An 18,549-nucleotide genomic window follows, 5' to 3' on the forward strand; every position below is an offset into this window, starting at 1 on the left:
TGTGCATATCTTACTTAGTATGTTACTTATGACTTGTATGTATATGAGTGCTCATGTGCTGAACCACAGATAGGCTATACTTCCCTTAAGATGGGGATATGGGCATTGGTTACTGGAATCCTCAAATCAAGTGTGCGTGTGTGTGTGTGTGTGTGTGTATGTGTGCGTGTGTGTGTGTGTGTGTGGTGTGCATCTCTGTATGTGATCTGCATTCAGGACCTCAAGAATTTTCTTAAGTGTCCTCCTTCTGGGGCACCATTAGCTGAGATAACCACACTCAAAGCTTCTCCTTGCTTCTTTTTAAAAATATACATTTTTATTGATTTCAGAGAGGGAGAGGGAGAGAGAGATTGAAACATCAATGATAAGAATCAGCTTCCTCCTGCATGTCCCCTACCCACAACCCAAGCATGTGCCTTTGACCAGAATCGAACCTGGGACCCTTCAGTCCCCAGGACAACGCTATATCCACTGATCCAAACCAGCCATGTCTCTCCTTGATTCTATAAAACAAATCTGTTCTCATTTCCATGTACCCAAGTGACTGATCAGAATTTTACAACCTCTTCTTTACTTTATTAAACAGCAAAGCAAAATAAACTCTAGGTATCATGCTGTGTGAAGTTATAGGGCAGAATCACCACCATAAAGCAGTGAGACCTTGGGAAAGTTACATAAAAATTTTTTTAATCCTCACTGGAGGATATTTTCCCATTGATTTTAGAGAGAGTGAAAGAGAGAGGGAAATAGCAACATGAGAGAAACATATCAATTGATTGCTTCCTGCATGCACCCCGATCAGGGCTGAGACTGGGAAGGAGCCTGCAACCAGGGTACCTGGCCTTGACCAAAATCAAACCAGGGACCCTTCAGTATGCAGGCCAATGCTCTACCACTGAGCCAAACCAGCTAGGGCAAGTTACATAAAATTTTGGCCTCAGTTTCCTTGTTTCGGTGAATCTTACAGAGATTCTCAGTAAGTATTTATTGTATAAAGTTAATATACTTTAAAATTTATTATCAATTGAAAAGAATATAAATATGAAGAAAAGAAATTAAAGTATTTTAAGGTGACGTTCCTAGAGAATAACAGTATAAGATGTGATGGTCCTGGCCATCCTATCCAGGCTCCTGAGATTCCGACACCTTCTTCATCCCCAGCAGACAGAAGAGCAGCATGAGGCCTGAGAACCAGAGCAGCGTGTCCCAGTTCCTCCTCCTGGGGCTCCCCATCCCGCCAGGGCAGCAGGGCGTATTCTTCACCCTGTTCCTGGGCATGTACCTGACCACGGTGCTGGGCAACCTGCTCATCATCCTGCTCATCAGGCTGGACTCTCGCCTGCACACACCCATGTACTTCTTCCTCAGCCACTTGGCCTTCTCTGACATTTCGCTTTCCTCTGTCACTGTGCCTAAGATGCTCATGAACATGCAGACTTGGCAACAATCCATCTCCTATGGGGGATGCATTTTTCAGTTGTATTTTTTCATACTTTTTGGTTCTCTTGACAACTTCCTTCTGGCTGTGATGGCATATGACAGGTACGTGGCCATCTGTCACCCTCTGCACTATTCCACAATCATGAGTCAGGCACTGTGCACGTTGCTGGTGGCTGGCTCCTGGATGGTTGCCTGTGTCCATGCTCTTATTCATACCCTCCTCTTGGTCCGACTGTCCTTCTGTGCTGACAATACCATCACCCACTTCTTCTGTGACCTCACTGTGCTTCTGAAGCTGAGCTGCTCAGACATCTCCCTCAATAATCTGGTCATCTTCACCGAAGGAGGAATACTTTACTTCCTGCCATTGAGCATTGTTTTGGGCTCATACATCCGAATAGGAACTATCATCCTGAGGGTGCCCTCCACTAAGAGACTCTCTAAAGCCTTTTCGACCTGTGGCTCCCACCTCTCTGTGGTGTCTTTATACTATGGGACACTTGCTGGTGTTTACTTTTTTTCCTCATCATGGGGTTCCAAGGACATAATTGCTTCTGTCATGTATACAGTAGTTACCCCCATGCTGAACCCCTTCATCTACAGCCTGAGGAGCAGAGATATAAAACAGGCCCTAGAGATGTGTATGAATAGAGTTAGGTTTTTAAAGTGGCAATCACTAGATTCTTTTGTTGCAGTCATGGGCACAAGGAGATAGAACTAAAATTATTTATGCTTGTCATCTCCATAAAACATTAACAGAATATACATTCTATTGTCATGTACAAGAGTTGTTAATATGTCAACTAGGTCACATTTGCCACTTGGATTGTTAATAATTCATTATTTTTTGCTTGTCCATCGTCTCTTATAAGATACTAGAGGCCTGGTGCACGAAAATTCGTGAACTAGGGTGGGGGTCACTCAGCCTGGCCTGCACCCCCTCGCAGTCCGGGACTCCTCCGGGGATGTTCTCCTGCTGGCTTAGACCTGCTCCATGGGGAAATTGGCCTAAGCTGTCAGTCAGACATCCCTCTGGCAGCCCGGGAGCCCTCGGGGAATGTTCGACTAATGGCTTAGTCGCGCACCCCGGGGCGTGCGGGCCTAAGCCAGCAGTTGGACATCCCCCTCTGATTCCAGGACCCCTTGCTCCTTGTCGCCCACCTGCTCGCTACTCCTTATCGCTTGGCTCGCTGCTCCTTAGTGCTGCTGTTGAGGTGAGAGCGGCTACCACCACCACCGCTGTGCTCGCCACCTATGAGCTTCTGGCTGAGTGGCACTCCCCCTGTGGAAGTGCACTAACAACCAGGGGGCAGCTCTGTGTTGAGCGTCTGCCGCCTGGTGGTCAGTGCACATCATAGTGACTGGTCGTTCTGGTCATTCCACTGTAAGGGTCGCTTAGTCTTTTATTATATAGACTAGAGTCCCAGTGCACGAAATTCGTGCACGGGGGGAAGGAGGGGGGGAGAGTGTATGTGTCCCTCAGCCCAGCCTGCACCCTCTCCAATCTGGGACCCCTCTCACAATCCAGGACTGCTGGCTCCCAACCACTCGCCTGCCTGCCTGCCTGATTGCCCCTAACTGCTTCTGCCTGCCAGCCTGATCACCCCCTAACCACTCCCCTGACAGCCTGATCAATGCCTAACTGCTCCCCTGCCAGCCTTATTGCCCCTAATTGCCCTCCCATGCCGGCCTGGTCACCCCTAACTGCCCTCCCCTGGAGCCTGGTCACACCTAACTGCCCTCCCTTGCCAGCCTGGTTGCCCCTAATTGTCCTCCCCTGATGGCCTGGTTGCCCCAACTGCCTTCCCCTACAGGCCTGGTACCCAAACTGCCCTCCCCTGAAGGCCTGGTCACCCCTAACTGCCCTCCCCTGCTGGCCTGGTCCCCCCAACTGCCCTCCCTTGCAGGCCTGGTCCCCCCAACTGCCCTCCCTTGCAGGCCTGGTCCCCCCCAACTGCCCTCCTCTGCCAGCCCGGTTACCCCTAAATGCCCTCTCCTGCCAGCCGAGTAGCTCCCAACTGCCCTTCCCTGCAGGCCTGGTCGCCCCCAACTGCCTTCCTCTACATGCCTGGTATACACAATTGCCCTCCCCTGCAGGCCTGGTCACCCCTAAGTGCCCTCCCCTGCTGGCCTGGTCCCCCCAAACAGCCCTTCCCTGTAGGCCTGGGTCCCCACTCAACGGCCCTCCCCTTCAGGCCTGATCCTTCCCAACTGCCCTCCCCTGCAGGCCCAGTCCCCAACAACTATCCTTCTCTTCCAGCCCAGTCACCCTTAACTGCCCTCCCCTGCCTGCCTGGTCCCCCACAACTGCCCTCCCCTTCAGGCCCGGTTGCCTGCAACTGCTCTTCTCTGCCAGCCCGGTACCCCTAACTGACCTCTCCTGCAGGCCTGGGTCCCCCCCCAACACCTCTCCCCTTCCGGCCTGGTCACCCCCAACTGCCCTCCCCTTAAGGCCTGGTCCCTCCCAACTGCCCTCCTCTGCCAGCCCGGTCACCTCTAACTGTCCTCCCCTGCCAGCCAGGTCCCCCCCAACTGCCCTCCCCTACAGACCTGGTCCCCCCCAACTGCACTCCTCTGCAGGTTTGGTCCCCCCAATTGCCCTCCCGTTCAGGCCTAATCCCTCCCAACCCTCCCCTGCCAGCCTGGTTGCCCCCAACTGCCCTCCTCTGCCAGCCCGGTCACCCCTAACTGCCCTCCATTGCAGGCCTGGTCCCTCCCAACTGCCCTCCCCTTCAGGCCTGGGTCCCCTGCAACTGCCCTGCACTGCAGGCCTGGGTCCCCCCAGCTGCCCTCCCCTGCCAACCTGGGTCCCTCCCAACTGCCTCCCCTGCTGGCCTGGTCCCCCCCAACTGCCCTCCTCTACTGGCACAATCACCCCTAACTGCCCTCCCCTGCCGACCTGGTTGCCCACAACTGCCCTCCCCTGCAGGCCTGTTTGCCCTCAACTGCCCTCCTCTGCTGGCCAGGTCACCCCTAACTCCCCTCCCCTGTAGGCCTGGTCCCTCCCAACTGTCCCCCCCTGCAGGCCTGGTCCCTCCCAACTACCCTCCCTTGAAGGCCTGGGTCCCCCTCAACTGCCCTCCCATGCAGGCCTGGGTCCCTCCCAACTGCCCTCCTGTGCAGGCCCGGTCCCTCCGAACTGCCCTCCCCTGCTGGCTTGATTGTCCACAACTGCCCTCCCCTGCCGGCCATCTTGTAGAGGCCATCTTGTGTCTACATGGGTGCAGCCATCTTTGACCACAAGGGGTGGCCATCTTGTGTGTTGGAGTGATAGTCAATTTGCATATTACTCTTTTATTAGCTAGAACTGTGTGTTCACCACCCAAATTCAGGTCTCCTTCCATCACCATTTATCTTCCCATTACCTTGTTCTACTCCCCCAACCCCTTTCTTCTGGTAATAACTATACTGTTGTCTGTGTCTATGAATTGTGGGATTTTTTTACTTAATCCCTTCAACTTTTTCACCCAGCCCCCAACACCCTTCCACTCTAACCGCTGTCAGTCTGCTTTCTGTATCTATGAGTGTACTTGTATTCTGTTCATTAAAGTCAACATGTATGTGAAATAATATATTTGTCTTTCTATAATTGGCTTATTTAACTTTGCATAATAATCACAAATTCTATCCATGCTGTTGCAAAACGTAAGATTTTCTTATTTTTTATGGCCAAGTACTATTCCTTTGTATAAATGTGCCATGGCTTCCTTTCCCTTTCCATTGAATTTATTGGGGTGACACTGGTTAACAAAATTATACTGGTTTCAGATGCACAACACATCATCTGTACACTCTATTGTGTGTTCACCAACACAAGTCTCCTTCCATGAGCAGTTATCACTCTTATATCCTCTTCCATTTTCCCCAAGGCAGACTGCCCCCTAGCAATCACCATACTATTGTCAGTATCTACTAGGTTTTCTTTTTTGCTGAAACAAGCAACTCAGAGAACAATTTGTACCACAGCATTTTTATCCACTCATCTACTGCTGGGCACTTAGGATACTTACAAATTTTGGCTATTGTAAATAATGCTGAAATGTACATTGGAGTGCATATATTATTTCTAATCAGTGTTTCAGGATTCTTTGGATATATTCCCAGAAGTGAATCACTGGGTCAAAAGGAGGTTCCATTTTTAATTTTTTGAAGAAACTCCATACTGTTTTCCACAGTGGTTGCACCAATCTGCATTCCCACTAACAGTGCATGAGGGTTCCTTTTCTCCACATCCTTGCCAGCATTTTTTTGTTGATTCATTGATGATAGCCACTCTGGTAGGTGTGAGGTGATATCACATTATGGCTTTCATTTGCATTTCTCTGATGATTAGTGACATTTAGCAGCTTTTCATATTTCTATAAGTCATCTACATGTTCTCTTTGTAGAGTGTTTAAGCAGGTCCTTATTCCATTTTTTAATTGGATTTTTAGTGTTTTCTGGTGTTGAGTTACATGAATTCTTCAGACATTTGGGTATTAACCCCTTATCAATATATCATTGGTGGATATATTCTCTCATTCAGTGTATTGTCTTTTCATTTTGCTGATAGTTTTCTTTTCTGTGCAAAAACCTTTTATTGGATGTAATCCCATTGTTTATTTTTTCCCCTTCCTTGTGAGATATATCAGAAAATATAGTACTACAATAAATTTCTGAGACTTTACTGCCTATGTTTTCTTCTAAAATTTTTATGCTTTTGAGTCTTACATTTAAGTCTTTAATCCATTTTGAATTTATTCTTGTGTATTGTGTAAGTGGGTGGTTTAATTTCATTGTTTTGAACATATCTGTCCTATTTTTCCAACACCATTTATTGAATAAACTGTCTTTACACCATTGTATGTTCTTACTTTCTTTGTTGAATATTAATTGAACATATAAGAGAAGTTTTATTTATGGACTCTGTATTCTGTACCACGGATTTATATGTCTGTTTTTATGCCAGTACCATGCTGTTTATATTACTACTAGAGGCCCGGTGCACGAAATTCGTGCACGGAGGGGGGTTGTCCCTCAGCCCAGCCTGTACCCTCTCCAATATGGGACCCCTTGAGGGATGTCCGACTGCCCGTTTAGGCCCGATCCCGGTGGGCAGTCAGATCCCTAAACGGGCAGTCGGACATCTCTCTCACAATCCAGGATTGCTGGCTCCCAACTGCTTGCCTGCCTGCCTTCCTGATTGCCCCTAACCGCTTCTGCCTGCCAGCCTGATCACCCCCTAACCATTTCGCTGCCAGCCTGTTTGCCCCCAACTTCCCTCCTCTGCCGGCCTGGTCACCCCTAACTGCCCTCTCCTGCAGGGTTGATCACCTCCAACTGCCCTCCCTTGTAGGCCTGGTCCTTCTCAACTGCCCTCTCTTGCAGGCTGGGTGCCTCCCAACTGCCCTCTCCTGCTGGCCATCTTGTGGTGGCCATATTATGTCCACATGGGGGCAGGATCTTTGACCACATTGGGGCAGCTATATTGTGTGTTGGAGTGATGGTCAATCTGCATATTACTCTTTTATTAGATAGGATAGAGGCCTGGTACAGGGGTGGGGGCCAGCTGGTTTGCCCTGAAGGGCGTCCCGGATCAGGTGGGGGTTCCCTTGGGGTGTGGGGCAGCCTGAGCGAGGGGCTTGTGGTGGTTTGCAGGCCGGCCATGCCCCCTGGCAACCCTAGCGGAGGCCCTAGTATCTGGAATTTATTTTCCTTCTACAATTGAAACTTTGTAGCCTGGAGCGGAGCCAAGCCTGGGGCTCCCTCCGAGGCCGGCAGCCATTTCTGTTGGGGTTATAATTAAAACTTTGTTGCCTTAAGCGGGTGGGCCCGGCCAGGGTGTGCGGAAAGCTTTGCTTCCCCTTTTGCCGGTGGCAACCCTGGCTTGCTCTCTCAAGCTCCATTCTGCCGCCATTTGTTTGAATTTGTTTACCATCTATAATTGAAACTTTGTAGCTTGAGTGGAGGCTTAGGCCTGGCAAGGGCAGGCGGAAAGCTTGGCTTCCTCTGTTACCTAGGAAACCTTGCTCTCTGTGGCTGTAGCCATCTTGGTTTGGGTTAATTTGCATACTCGCTCTGATTGGATGGTGGGCGTGGCTCGTGGGCATGACTTGTGGGTTTGTCGGAGTTATGGTCAATTTCCATATTTGTCTATTATTAGATAGGATGACCTTATAGTATAGTTTGATATTAGGTAGTGTGATTCCTCAAACTGTGCCCTTCTTTCTCAAGTTTGCTATGGTTATTTGGGGTCTTTTGTGGTTCCATATAAATTTTTGAAATATTGATCCAGTTCTGTGAAATAGGCTATTCATACCTTGATAAGAATTGCATTGAATCTATAGATTATTTTAGCTACTCTGGACATTTTAATGATGGTAATTCCTCCTATTCATAAACACAGTACATGCTTCTACATATTTATATCTCTAATTTCTTTCTTCAGAGTCTCATCATTTCCTAGTACAGGTCTTTTACATCATTGTTTAAATTTATTCCTATGTAATGTTTTTAAAAAATAACATATGTTAAAAATAACACAGACACACACACACACACACACACACACACACATAATTTTTATTGTTAAAAGTATCACAAATGTCCCCATTTTCCCCTATTGATTTCTCCCATCCTGCCCTTGCCTCCCTACCCCTGACATTCAGCACCCTAGAGTCTTTGTCCATAGGTTATGCATATACAAATATGAGTTCGTTGGTTGATCTCTTCCCCTCCAACCCTACCATACCTTCCCTCTGAGGTTTAATAGTCTGTTCGATGTTTCTATGTCTCTGGGTCTATTTTTGTTTATTGTTTTACGTTTTTCATTAAATTCCACAGATGAGTGAGGTCATGTGATACTAATCTTTCTCCCACTGGCTTATTTCACAAAGCATGATGCTCTCCAGGTCCATCCATGCTGTTGAAAATGGTAAGAGTTCCTTCTGTTTTACAGCAGCATAGTATTCCATTGTGTAGATGTACCATAGTTTTTTAATCCACTCAACGATGATGGGCACTTACGCTGTATCCAAATATTAGCTATTGTAAATTTCCCTGTTATAAACATAGAGGTGCATAGATTCTTTCTGATTGGTGTTTCTGATTTCTTAGGATTTATTCCTAGAAGTGGGATCACTGACTCAAATGGGAGTTCCATTTTTAATTTTTTAAGGAAACGCCATACTGTTTTCTACTGAGGCTGCACCAGTTTTCATTCCCATCAGCAGTTTACTAAATTTCTCTTTCCTCTACATCCCTGCCAACATTTGTTGTTTGTTGATTTGTTGATGATAGCCATTCTGGCAGGTGTGGATGGTATCTCATTGTCATTTTTATTTGCATCTCTCAGTTGATCCCATTTACAATAGCAAAAGGAAAAAATTTTAAGATACTTAGGAATAAACTTAACCAAGAAGGTAAAAGTCCTGTTCTCTGAAAACTAGAGGGCATTGAAAAAATAGATAGAGGAAGACATAAACAAATGGAAGAATATTCTGTGTTCATGGATTGGTAGAATCATCATTTAAATGTCCATACTACCCAAAGCAATGTATAGATTTCATGCAATCCCCATCAAAATAGCAATAGCATATTTCACAGACCTAGAACAAATATTCCAAAAATTTATATGCAATAAAAAAAAATATCCCAAATAGCTGCAGCTATCTTGAGAAAAAAGAACAAAGTGGGATGGATCACAAAACCAGATATCAAGTCATACTTAAAATATATATTCACTGATTTCAGATAGGAAGGGGGAGAGAGAGAGATAGAAACATCAATGATGAGAAAGAATCATTGATCGGCTGCCTCCTGCTTGCCCCATACTGGGCATCAAGCCCACAACCCGGGAATGGGCCCTGACCAGGAATCAGGCCGTGATCTCTTTGGTTCATAGGTCATCTCTCAACCATTGAGCCATGATGGTGAGGCTTTTCCTAGGTAAATTTGTGATGCAATTGTAAATGGGACTAATTTCTTAGTTTCTCTTTCTGCTAGTTCACTATAGGTATATATAAATACAACTGATTTCTGGATATGTATCTTGTATCCTGCTACTTTCCTGAATCCATTGATTAGTTCTGATAGTTTATTGGTGGAATAATTATAGTTCTCTATATACAGTCTCACGTCATCTGTAAATAATGACAGTTTTACTTCTTCCTTTCCTATTTGAATGCTTTTTATTTCTTCTTGTCTGATCACTGTCGCCAGGACTTCAGTACTATCCTACCTAATAAAATAGTAATATGCAAATTGACCACACCTTCGCTACGCCCAAGCCACGCCCACTAGCCAAAGCCACACCCACCAGCCAATCAGGGCGAGTATGCAAATTACCCAACAAAGATGGTGGTTAATTTGCATACAGTGAGAGAGGGAGGAGTGAAGACTGAAGACAACTTAGAAGGAAGAGGGAGGAAAAGCGGAAAGCAAGGTGGCTGCCAGAGGGAAAGCCCGGGCGGAGCGGAGCGGGGTGGAACGGGGCGGAGTGGGGCAGGCGGCAGTGGCGAGCGGGTGCAGGCACAGTGGCCGCAAAGGCGGTGGCTGTGGCAGCGCCCGCGGCCGCAACAGCCGCTTGCAGGATTTTCCTGCAAATGGGCTACTAGTCGTATATAATAAAAGCTTAATATGCAAATTGACCGAACGGCAAAATAACCAGTCGCTATGACGTGCACTGACCACCAGGGGGCAGGTGCTCAATGCAGGAGCTGCCCCTTGGTGGTCAGTACACTTCCACAGGGGTAGCACTGCTCAGACAGAAGCTGGGCTCACAGCTGGAAAGTGCAGCAGTGGTGGCAGGAGCCTCTCCTGCCTCCACAGCAGTGCTAAGGAGCAGCGAGCCAAGTAGTAAGGAGCAGCAAGGAGGTGGGAGGTAAGGAGTGAGGGATCCTAGACTGCAAGAGGGATATCCGACTGCCAGCTTAGGTCAGATCCATGGGAGATCGGGCCTAAGCCAGCAGGCAGACATCCCCCAAGGGTTCCTGGACTGAGAGAGGGATGTCCTAAGCTGGCAGGCAGACATCCCCAAGGGCTCCTGGACTGTTAGAGGGCATAGGCCAGGTTGAGGGACACCTCCCCTTCCCCCCCGCCAGTGCACGAATTTTGTGCACCAGGACTCTAGTGTTAAATAAGAGTAGTGAAAGTAGATATCCCTCACATGTTCCCATAACTTTGTGTATCATTTAGTTTTTTTCCTATTATTGATTTCCAGTTTTATGCCATTGTGGTCAGAGAAGACGTTTTATCTGATTTCAATCTCTTTAAATTTATTGAAACTTGTTTTGTGTCCTAGCATGTTATGTGACTTGATTTGACCTGATTCTTTATGCTGGTTTTCATTGATTTCACACTGATGGTGCACATCTCTTCCAAACTGATATTCAATGACATCATGTAGATAGATTGCAAACAGCCAAAATAAAAATTTCATTACAAAAAATGGCATGTGCTACAAAGCAAGAATTTCCAAAAAGAGAGAGAAATCCTTTTTAAAAGTTCATGTAACTGCACACCACTGGGTTTATATTTAGCAGATAGTTTTAGCAATGGGTCCTACCTTAACATCTGATATTAGTATAGATAATTACTGATATTAGTATAGATAATTTTATATCTTAGATATAGGTACAGCTGTAGATAGAGATAAAGGTAACTATAGCAATACTCATATAGTATAGGTAGTAAAGATGTAGCTTTCTTATGGTTAATGTTTACATGGCATTTCTTTTCCATTACATTAAACTTTTCTATAATTTTATATCTGAGAGGTATCCTTTGTTAACTGTGTAAAGTTGGATTCTGCTCATCTTAGGTATATGAACAATTATTATATTTATGGAGAATTTTATCTATATACTAGAGGCCCAGTGCATGAATTCATGCATGAGTGGGGTCCAGCTGACACGGCCCCAATCTGGGTGGATTGGGGCCAGGCCTGTTGGGAGGAGGAAATGGGGGAGGTTGGCTGGTGGGCCCTGCCACCGATTGGGGTAGGGGGGCCTATTGGGGGCCAGCAGCCTGGGGGAGGGACCATGGGTGGTTGGACAGCCGGCCCTACCTCTGATCAGAGTTGGGGTCCAATCAGATACGGAGCTGGCTTGGGGGAGGAGCCGCAGGTGGTTGACTGGCCAACCCTGCCCTTTATTGGGGTGGGGGGGCCAATCTGGGGTAGGGACGGGCAGGGGGAGGAGCTGCAGGAGATTGGCCGGCCAACCCAGCTTCCTATTGGGTTGGGGGGGCAGATGGGGTTGGGCCTGACAGGGGAGGGGCTGTGGGCCAATCGGGGTTCGGTGGGCTGATCAAGAGCGGGACCAGCCAGGGGTAAGGGCTGCGGGGGTGAGGGGGTTTGTCCAGGTCGGGGGAGAGGCCGCAGGAGGTTTGCCAGCTGGCCCCACCTCGCCAATCCGGCTGGTTCACTGTCCCCAGTGGGCATCATAGCTACCAGTCATCCCGGTCTTTACTGCATTCTGGTGGTTACATGTTCCGGTAGCTGGCTTTATATATATACTAGAGGCCTAGTGTACGAAATTCGTGCACGGGGGGAGAGGGAGTGTTTGTCCCTCAGCCCACCCTGCACCCTCTCCAATCTGGGACCCCTTGAGGGATGTCTGATTGCCCGTTTAGGCTCGATCCCATCAGGCCTAAACGGGCAGTCGGACATCCCTCTCACAATCCAGGACTGCTGGCTCCCAACCACTCGCCTGCCTGCCTGCCTGATTGCCCCTAACTGCTTCTGCCTGCCAGCCTGATCACCCCCTAACCACTCCCCTGACAGCCTGATCAACGCCTAACTGCTCCTCTGCCAGCCCGATTGCCCCTAACTGCCCTCCCTTGCCAGCCTGGTAGCCCCTGTCTTCCCCTGCAGGCTTGGTCTACCACAACTGTCCTCCCCTGCAGGCCTCGTTCCCCCCAACTGCCATCACCTGCAGGCCTGGTTACCCCCAACTGCCCTCCTCTGCAGGCCTGGGTCCCTCCCAACTGCCTTCCCCTGCAGTCATGGTCCCCCCCAAATGCTCTTCCCTGCTGGTCCAGTCATCCCCAACTGCCCTCCCCTGCCAGCCTGGTAGCTCCAATATGCTCTCCCCTGCTGACCTGGTAGCCCCCAACTGTCCTCCTCTGCTGGCCTGGTCTCCCCTATCTGCCCTCCCCTGCTGCCCTCCCCGCCCCAACTGTCCTCCTCTGCTGGCCTGGTCTCCCCTATCTGCCCTCCCCTGCTGCCCTCCCCTGCTGGCCATCTTGTGTCCACATGGGGGCAGCCATCTTAGACCACATGGGGGCGGCCATCTTTGACCACATGGGGGCAGCCATCTTGTGTGTTGGAGTGATGGTCAATTTGCATATTACTCTTCTATTAGATAGGATAGATATCTAATGTAGCCATAATATATTTAAACTTATATTTTCCACATTACTATGACTTTATTCAATACATATTTCATATTTATTCTCTCGTCTTCCTCCCTTTTAATTAAATATATATTTTGTTATTCCATTACCCCTCTATTAGCTTATTAATCCTAAATTATCCTATCTAATAAAAGAGAAACATGCAAATTGACTGTACCACTGCTACGCCCACAAGCCACACCCACCAGCCAATCAGGAGTGAGTATGCAAATTAACCAACCAAGATGGCAGCGGCCACAGAGCTGGAGGAAGCAGGAGGCTTGGGTTGCCCCCGGCGATGGAGGAAGCCAAGCTTCTGCAGCCCTGACCTGTCTTGGCCTCTGCTTAAGGCTACAAAGTTTCAATTATAGAAGATAAATAAATCCCAACAGAAATGGCTGCCACCACGGAGTGAGCAGGAGGCTTGGCTCCACTCCAGGCTACAAAGTTTCAATTGTAGAAGATAAATAAATCCCAGATCCCAGGGCCCCCACTTGGGTCGCTGGGGGGCATGGCTGGCCTGCAAACCACCACAGGCCCCTTGCTCAGGCTGCCCCACACCCCAAGGGAACTCCCACCCTGATCCGGGACACCCTTCAGGCCAAACCAACTGGCCTCCACCATTGCACCAGGCCTCTATCTTATCTAATAAAAGAGTAATATGCAGATTGACCATCACTCCAACACACAAGATGGCTGTCCCCATGTGGTCAAAGATCCTGCCCCCATGTGGATATAAGATGGCCACCATAAGATGGCCAGCAGGGGAGGGCAGTTGGGAGGGACCAGGCCTACAAAGGAGGGCAGTTGTGGACGATCAAGCCTGCAGGGGAGGGCAGTTAGGGGTGACCAGGCCGGCAGAGGAGGGAAATTGGGGGTGACCGTGCCTGCAGGGAAGGGCATTTGGGGGGGACCCAGGCCTGCAGGGGAGAGCAGTTGGGGGGGGACCAGGCCTGCAGGGGAGGGCAGTTAGGGGTGACCAGGCCTGCAGGGGAGGGCAGTTAGGGGTGACCAGGCTGGCAGGGAAGCAGTTAGGCATCAATCAGGCTGGCAGGGGAGTGGTTAGTGGGTGATGAGGCTGGCAGACAGAAGCGGTTAGGGGCAATCAGGAAGGCAGGCAGGTGAGCAGTTGGAAGCCAGCAGTCCTGAATTGTGAGAGGGATGTCCGACGCAGTTGGACATCTCTTGAGGGGTCCCAGATTGGAGAGGGTGCAGGCTTTTTCTTACACCTGAAAGGTAATCAGAACAGCTCAAGCCTTGGTTGAAAAAGAGGAAGAACTAACCATGGTAGGTTCAACTTATCATTTAGTCTCCTGTTGCTTCTGATGGCACCAGGTCAGCTGTCTATGTCCCCTCTGCCTTAGAGTACATACATAATTTATGATGGTGAATCGGGGCAGCATCAGGTGAGTGTCAGAGAAAAGGGCCTGGCAGCAGCCTTTGGCTCTTTGGCAATACCCATGTGAGGCCACTCAGAATCTGGACAATTGAAATGGCCTCCGAACTGTCAGCCTGCTTGCAATTTCACAGCTATACTCCACACTAACTGGTGTCATGTTTCTAAATCTTTTTTTTAAATATTAATTTTGAAAATGTGAAAATTACAGAAATATGTGAAGAGGGAATTAATAACCATCCATTTCTTACCCACCACATTTTTATTTCCTTCTTTTTTTTGTCTTTTTCTTCTTTCAACATCCATTGACCATCTATTATGTGGCAGGAACTGTTTTAGGAGATACAAAGATGACTGTAACTGACATCTTATCTCAGCCTCAAAGGAAAGAGGTATTCAAATGATGGCAGTATTTGTCCTAGCATATGCACATATTTTAATTTTGTTTTATTTTTGTAATTATTTTGATTATTCACTTTGATTAAGAAATATATGCAAACAGAACAAAATTCAAAAATTGCAAAAGGGCATAGATTTAAAGATAAGTCTGTCTCCTATTCCCATCCCAAAGGCAACCACAGGTATCAGTCTTATTTTTCTTTTTTTTTTCTTTCCCAATGTGTATATATGTGCATATATACATATTTATAAGTAGATATTGTAATATACACATATACCTATGTATAATATGTAAGTATTATACTATATGCTTTATTTTATATCTTGCATATTCTACTTAGTACATTTTGGAGGTCATCAACACATAATGAACAGCTTACTTTTTATTGTCTGCATAATAGTCAATTGTATAAACATTAAAATACATATAAATCATAGATGTTTCATATATATATATATATATATATATATATATATATATATATATATATATACACCAATCATATATGAATATCATAAACACATAGTTTGGAAGTTTACACTTGACTATTAAGAAATATTTATTTATTTTCTGGTAGGAAGTATTGAATTAATGGTATTCCTCAATTCATGGAACATCATCAATAATGATCTTTACAAGGTTTTTTCTTACTTTTCTCTCAGTACTGTGTTTTTAGATCTACTCATGTTGTTTTGTGTATATATAGTTTGTAGCTAATATAATCCACAAATGAATCCATGCATATATTTTTTTTCCTGGTCTACCAGGTAGTAGCAAAAATGGCCACCTTTTGGGGAGCTTCCTTCTTGGAAATGTGAAATTGTAGCTCTTATCCTACCCCACCCGCTTTGGAGGCTCCAGTCAGGGGGTGGAGGCTCAGAGTTGCCAATTTCCAGCTGCATTCTTGTGAATTTCTAAGCCATATTTATGGGTAACATTTGGGTAAAAGGAAGAAACATTCTTTCATTTCCTGTAGTTCCCGTGGGGCCTTATCCTCACTATTGAAACAGTCAGGAACTTCTGTCTCTGCACATGAACTCTAGGTGGAGGTAGGCAAAGATGCTGTATAGTGGGATATAGGCTGCTTACTTGGAAGGCATCTTTGCATGAGGCAGCAGGAGATGAGCGGCAAAGTTCAGTGCATGGTGGGAACCTTGACACCCTGGGGGTGCAGGGAGGATCAGAGACTGTAACAGCGCCACCTGAGTTCAGGGGGCAAAATATTGGGCATGGTTGAAACTAGTATATGGCATTAGCACTCCCTAGAAGCATTCAAGTGTCCCAGGTTCTACCATCAGAGTTTAGGTCTCCCATGAACTAGATGATTATGGAGATCTTTCTTCCCTAAGTCTCTGGAATTGTGGTTGGCAGGCAGCCCTCTCTTTCACGATACCCTTGGATATCCTTTCTTTCTTCTTTCCTCTGGGCCGAAGGGACGTATATGAGCCCAGAATGTGTAAGTTCATCCCAGTCATCTTTCAGGGCCTCTTTGGGAGAAGAGAAGACTCCTTTGTTCCTATCATCCTGCAGCATTATCCTGGCACTAGCGATGCGTCCAAATGAAAAACTTCTTATGTTTTCCTCATAAATTACATCATCCTGTTTCTTATCAGGGTGACTAAAGGCTGTGAAAATCAGATTCGGGGAGTTCACTCCTCCATGTAATCAAAATCTTCTAACAAAGTACCAATAGTAAATATTGTGTGGTCTGGGAATTTGTAATTTTAGTCCATTCTTGTTTAAGTAATCAAATTATGAAAAAGAAATTAACCAGGAAATTTCCTTCATTTTTGTAGAAAAATCTTTAAAGAGCCATCAAATGCTGCCCACAGGGGCTTTCCAGCCACCATTTCTCTTTAACTGAAGTGATAAGAAAGTTTTCCAGTTTCCTAGAAACATCCTGGATAATTTCTGCAATCCTGACTTCCCATCTGGCAGTGCCTTGGTTTGGATGATGAATTACATGATCATCATATCTATAACTAGGTTTTAGGTCCTTGTAAATTGACTAGCAGTTGGTTACCACTCTGTAGACCCTCAGGTGGTCCCTGAGCCAGGTGCACCTCACATGCCAGGCTCTAAGGGTGTGAGAGGAAAACAGGCACGCGGTGGGACAGTGGGGAGACCAGACATATTGGGACATGCAAGCTGCTGGATACAGGCTTCGACAAGAAGGATCCCTCAGAGGGACAAAGAGTGTGCCATGCAGCATGTGTGGTTAGAGGAGGGGAGTGCCTTTGATTCAAACAGAAATATATTGAATCATGACAGAAAGAAGTTCTCTGGACAAAAAAACACTTATATGGGGTGAGGCAAAAGTAGTTTACAGTTGTGAGTATGCAACACGGAGTTTATTCTTTTATTATTATTTATTAGTTATTGTATTATTGTCCATACAAACAACTGTAAACCTTGATTTGCCCCACCCTCTGTGCATGCAGAAAATAGGTGACTGTGAACAGCTCATCCTGAGTCAGACTGCAGTGGCAACTCAAGAGGGGAGCACGTGAATTCCCTCACTGTTCTCCAAGAGGAATTACACTATTTTTTTTCTTTTTTCTCAATTTTTGAAAATCCTTTTCTCCTTTATTTTATAGATTCTGAAAGCAGTAGAGGTAGTGGTGATGTGGAATTTTGTGTATTATACCTTCATTATTATTTCAAAATCTTTTTTTTTTTTGCTATTAGTCTGTATGATACTTATTATATGAAATTTATTTAACTGTAAATGTTAAACATGTGCTTAAAAAGTAAGTATATTCTTTATAATGTGAAAAGATCTCTATATATCTAATAAGGTAAGCTTTTAAATTATTTATATATCCTGATTATTTTTTTTCACTCTGATCTATCACTTTTGAGGGCAGATATTAAAATTTCCCCAATCTTCACCACAATTATCAATTTATCTGCTTCCTTCTGTAGGTCTCTTTATGGTTGCATTATATAATTTGAGACCATGCTGTTAGGTCCACATAGGTTCATGAATTTTATATCATATGCTCTGCTTTATGTTTTATATGAATATAATATTTCTTTTTTCACCCATTATATTATTGTCTTTAATTATATTTTGAGAGATTTTATGCATTCTAGGTTTCTTTAGTTTCTTTTGGTTTTGTCTGTTTAAAGATATTTCTGTCCCAAAACTTGTGGGAAATTATCTGAAAGGATTTGAATAGGTTTTTTCAACATTGGCACTACTGAAATTTAGTCCACCTCATTTGTTGTGGGGCGGGGGGGTTTCGGAGAATGTTTAGCAGCATCTCTGGTCTCTAATCACTAGACACCAGTAGCACCCTTCCCTAAGTTGTGAAAAACCAAAACAATTTCCAGATATTGCTAGATATTCCCTGATGCTGGAGGTGGACAGGGGCGGGGGCGGGGTGGGGTCCAGGTGAGGTTGGTGGAAAAGATTGTCTCCAGTTGAGAATAACTAGATTAGAGGGAAGAGTCTCTAGAGTTCTGCCAAGACCAGGGATAATTTGTGTTTCCACCAGCCCAGTAGAAAACAAAACAAAACAGAACAAAACGCACAATTCACGGAACAGGAAGTAAAGAACTCAGAGTGGTATTGCCTCATTAGTGGAGTATAATTAGCCTTCTACTGAATATTGTTCTTCTCTTGCTTATCAAAGCTTAAAATAAAACCTCAAAAATATCACACTGTTTCCAAAGAACTTAATTGCATCCCAGAGAAAAGCTCAAGAATACCTTATATAATGAAAGAGTAATATGCAAATTAACCATCACTCCATTACACCCACAAGCCACGCCCAGCAGCCAATCAGGAACGAGTATGAGAAAATTAACCCAACCAAGATGGCTGCAGCCACGGAGAGAGCAGGAGGCTTTGGTTGCCCCCGGCAATGGAGGAAGCCAAGCTTTCCGCACACCCTGGCAGGCCCAGGCCTCCACTCAAGGCTACAAAGTTTCAATT

General features: G+C 46.1%; 1 protein-coding gene across 1 annotated transcript; it reads left to right on the top strand.

Moving 5' to 3' along the window:
* Positions 1 to 1,113: 1,113 nt before the first annotated feature.
* Positions 1,114 to 2,155, top strand: LOC307111136 (olfactory receptor 1J4-like; the record flags this gene model as incomplete). The annotated part of the gene is made up of 1 exon (XM_079790820.1): positions 1,114 to 2,155. Exon 1 carries the CDS (start codon positions 1,178 to 1,180, stop codon positions 2,153 to 2,155), a length of 978 nt encoding a protein of 325 aa, XP_079646946.1. The 5' UTR covers positions 1,114 to 1,177.
* Between the last annotated feature and the right edge of the window lie 16,394 nt (positions 2,156 to 18,549).

This window comes from Cnephaeus nilssonii, assembly GCF_951640355.1.
Source record: "Cnephaeus nilssonii genome assembly, chromosome: 14".
In the NCBI taxonomy this organism is placed as follows: domain Eukaryota; kingdom Metazoa; phylum Chordata; class Mammalia; order Chiroptera; family Vespertilionidae; genus Cnephaeus; species Cnephaeus nilssonii.